Source organism: Nicotiana tomentosiformis, chromosome 1, assembly GCF_000390325.3.
Source record: "Nicotiana tomentosiformis chromosome 1, ASM39032v3, whole genome shotgun sequence".
Taxonomy (NCBI): Eukaryota; Viridiplantae; Streptophyta; class Magnoliopsida; order Solanales; family Solanaceae; genus Nicotiana; species Nicotiana tomentosiformis.
In genome coordinates, this window is record NC_090812.1 from 30,336,457 (window position 1) to 30,340,840 (window position 4,384).

The window sequence follows — 4,384 nt, forward strand, 5'->3', positions numbered from 1 at the left end:
TGCACGTATCTCATGGACAATTAAACCCCCCGTATAATTTTATTAAATGCTTAGAAACTCATGATTTTGTGGCTAATTACAAATTTATTTTTAGTTTTATAACCTTTTTTTTTTACACACGAGAAATTTACTTTTACACATAATAGATCTGTCTTTTACACATAAGAGATCTAATAAAGACACTTTCTTAATTTTAACATTGTAAAAAGCCACGTAGGCTTAAAACCTCCTCTATTTTATTAGACAAACAAATGCATGAAGTCATATTAACCAAATTAATTATATAAATTCAAAAAAACCTAACTATAACTCTCTCACTCTCTCTCACACACACACATCTGCTGCTACTCCTCTTCCTTGTTCAGCTGCCTAAATTAACTTTCAGGTGATCAACATGGAAAATCTTGTTTTCATCATCGGAGTTATAGGTATAGCATTATCATCTCAAATCACTCAATGAGAATTGATATTTTTTTTTTGTTGAATTAACATTTGGGATGAAATGCCTAATTTCTCTGTTGAAATATATTTTTCCTATTTTTGCAGGCAACATCATTTCCGTTCTAATGTTTCTTTCGCCAGTGTAAGTAAAAAGACAGAAATATAACTTACAATATTAATTAGTCAAAGTTGTTAATTCTTTCTAGGTTTATGGTCCTGTTTTAATGAACTTTGGAAAATAATGTGCAGAGGAACATTCAGAAGAATTGTAAAGAACCAATCAACTGAGGATTTTGATAGCCTTCCATATATTTGTACACTGCTAAATTCAGCTTTGTGGACTTACTATGGACTTATAAAGCCAGGGAGCTATCTTGTGTCCACTGTCAATGGCTTCGGAGTCATCGTTGAGATTGTCTACGTTGCCTTGTTCCTTCTATTTGCTAATCCAAAAATGAGAGTGAGTCCAAAAAAAAGACTTTATTTTTTCGATACCCAAGTTTATTTTTCTTAATCGGTTTACGTATATAGATTATACATTAATTATATACGGTTAATATATATTATATATGAATTATATATTTATTATATACCCGTCATCAATTTTTAATTTATGTGGTTGGATTGATAGATGTTTATTGTTTAGGTTAATTCTTATTTTTTGGTACACTATCAAGATGCCGAGGTATACATACAGTACACTAAGGAAAATAAATTGTTGCATCATGCATTTGAAATTTATTTGAATGAATTTAAGTTATATGCACTAAATATGTAAATATTATATTAACTAGATGCAAATAGTTTCTAGCGCTGACTAAAGGTGATAATACCCCTTAGTATTTCAATATTTTTCATCAAAATATTTTTATGTAATTACCTAATAAATGACCTTATTGTATAAATAAATAAATATCAGTGTATAAAACTTAATTTTGTTTGAAATAAACTAGCTAACTTGTCAGAACTATTCAACTTATATATTTTTTTCTTCTAAGGTTACATTTTGCTTTGAAAATGACTTACTTGAGTTACTTGCTTTGAGTTTACTTTTGAAGTTTTTTTTTTTTTTTTTGAAGAATTAGCTTTGGAACGCCGTCTGTATGGAAGAGCCGATTTTGAGTATACGCGGAAAACTATGCTAAATTCCTACACTATTTTGAGGATTTCATGAATGTGATTTTTTTTTTTTTTTTTTTTGCTAATATGAATGTGAAATTACTATAGTGAAATCGACACTACACATACTTATATGTCCAAACCAAAAAGAAAAAAAGAAAATGTTGAAGAGAAAATTTTGTGGCAGCAGAAAATATTTAGAAGTCTTTGTCAATGTGCTATAATCATTAGGGTGCTGTCAATGTGCCACACGTTTCTATTTCCAACTTGCATCTTTTGTCGGTCGATTGCGACCATATAAGTAGACGTAGTACTTGACAAGCATAGTACTTTTTGTCATAGATTAATGTCCACTTAATAGTATACTTATCATTATCATGACCGAGTGGTTAAAATATGTTCTCAATCAAGTTAGTAATGAGATAATTACATGTAAATTAGTAGTAATATGATGATAAAAATGATACTAACAACTCTCTCTATTACAGGTTAAATAACAGTGATAGTATAAGAAATCCTAGCCTTATTTACAAGGGGAAAGTTCTCAAGATTAATATCTTCCCCTATTGTTATTATTTTCTTCATTTTTTTTCTTTTTCGTGAACAATTCACTAATAAGTCGAAAAGTGATATACAATATAGTTACCGCTTTGTAGACTTAATAATATTAACCTAAAGATTAATGCTTATGGAATGAATTTTTTTTACATATTGATTTTCATAAAGAAAATCAATGATGTATATGCATATATATCCTAGTTATAATGACTCCCTGAGATGCAAGATAGGCATGATATGAAGGAAGAAAAATTTAAGGTTATTAAATTGTAACTTTATGAGTTTTTATAATTTAAGGCATCAGTTGATGGTCATGTCATTTTTATCAGCAATTACATTTCAGAAGTAATGTTATAACTTTAGAATTATTTATCTTATAAACTTATACGAAATACAGTTGATATTGGTGGAATTTATCCGTTTCAAATTTTCACGGTATAAGATTTCCACATTAGCTGATGTTTTGAATGTTAGACTCTTTGAAATAGTCATAAAAATCTAATACTATATCCTCTTTTCTTTTTTGTTTTTTTTTTTTTTACAGAAAAAGACTGCCATCCTATCTGGGGTTCTGAATGTGGGTATTTTAGCAACAACCCTATTATATGCTCAGTTTCTTTTACATGGAGAGACGAGAATTAATGTTATTGGTTTTCTTTCCACGTGTCTAAACATCGTCATGTATAGCTCCCCTCTTGGTGTTTTGGTAAGTGCTAATTCAGTACCATCTCATGTGTGTGTGTATGAAAAAACTTTTTTTATGGTTTGGTTCCACATTAGTAGGTCCTACGCTGTACGAATATTCTGATTAGTTGAGCCAGAAAATTTGGGTCCTGGATTTATAAAGCAAAAATAAAAAGAAAAAAACTAAGTTATTTTTAATTGAAGTCACTCGTAGCACAATCTTTTTGGATGACTGATTTTGCAGACAACAGTGGTGACAACCAGAAGTGTAGAGTACATGCCATTTCTTCTCTCGTTTTTCCTTTTCTTAAATGGTGGTGTTTGGACTTTGTACGCCGTGCTTGTGGCTGACTGGTTTCTTGGAGTAAGTTTTCTGTTATCTTAATTCCTCATCAAATATCTTTTATTAGTTGCAAATCTGATGATATATTCTGGAAAATTCTCATCACATTTCCGCACGACAAGCAATTAATGTAAGCCTGTCAATAATTAAGTATTAGTAGGAAAAAAGAACCAGAGAAAATTCAAAAATGAAGGATCACATTGTGGATCGTGCGAGAAGTTTGATCAGTAATCAATAATATTTAATTAGATTGTTAGATGTAACAATGTATTAATTCATTTGACATTAGACCACTTCTAATTAAGAAAGAAGACTTTCTTTTTGGCTACCTACAAGTTTGATTTAATATAACTTTTTCTAATATTTGTAATTTAAAAGTGGTAGTCTAGTCTCATTTACACATGTATGCACGATAAGGTCTACATAACTTTTTTGAGGATATAATGCAGTATTAATTATTCACGGTTGTATTAAGTATTACAAAGTGGTACCATAAAAATAGACCATTAATAAATCATAAACGCGTTAAACCAAAATATTTGCTTCACTATTTCTCCTTTAAATTTGCATCTTTAAATATCAGTTTAACCAATTTCTTGAAACTTTTCTTATTTAAGGAAACAATTGAAATATTACTATAAAATATGTTCAATACTTTCACAGGAAGTTTCTGAATAGAAGTGTATATGAATAACCTAAGTTTAATTATACTAAATAACTATACATGATGCAAAGGTACCGAATGGGATGGGATGGTTGCTGGGAGCAGTGCAGCTGGTTATATACGCCATTTATCGGAACCCTAGTTCATCAAAAGTAGCCATCGTCGAAGATTTAGAACAAGGATCGCAGACGGAACCCCTGCTGCCACCTTCTTCAATTCAGTGAATCGTGATCGATGTTGTCATTAATTAATTTCTTCTGATGAAGCAAAACGATCAAGGACGCGACTCTACACTCGTACGTGCTGTTATGTATATGTTATTTGTTTTGGTCCTTCAATGTGTTTATTCTTTACAATTTGAATACATATAGTATTTGAGATTTCATTTTGGTGTGCTGCAAATTTTAGTGCCAACACCTGATAAAGGTTGGTATTTTTTGGGACACCATTTTCTCTTTTCTTTTCTTCTCTTTTCAATTTTTTCTGAAAAGAACATGTATTATTTTTGTTATGGCTTTCTCTCTGTCAATTGTTTCAAGAGATGGATACATTTATATAACATTCTATTGATTACA

At 30.1% G+C, this 4,384-nt stretch overlaps 1 protein-coding gene across 1 annotated transcript; it reads left to right on the top strand.

The window, feature by feature from the left end:
• Positions 1 to 276: 276 nt before the first annotated feature.
• LOC104086970 (bidirectional sugar transporter SWEET17-like) lies at positions 277 to 4,384 on the top strand. Its single transcript, XM_009591337.4, has 6 exons — positions 277 to 428; positions 547 to 583; positions 691 to 901; positions 2,663 to 2,824; positions 3,047 to 3,166; positions 3,881 to 4,384. The coding sequence occupies exons 1-6, from the start codon at positions 395 to 397 to the stop codon at positions 4,031 to 4,033; spliced, it is 717 nt and encodes a 238-aa protein (XP_009589632.1). The 5' UTR covers positions 277 to 394; the 3' UTR covers positions 4,034 to 4,384.

Excerpts from the sequence above, each read along its gene's own strand:
- LOC104086970 (XM_009591337.4), top strand. The coding sequence starts at position 395 with ATGGAAAATCTTGTTTTCATCATCGGAGTTATAG. Across the intron at positions 902-2,662 it reads TTGCTAATCCAAAAATGAGA|AAAAAGACTGCCATCCTATC; the intron begins GTGAGTCCAAAA and ends TTTTTTTTACAG. Across the intron at positions 3,167-3,880 it reads TGGCTGACTGGTTTCTTGGA|GTACCGAATGGGATGGGATG; the intron begins GTAAGTTTTCTG and ends CATGATGCAAAG.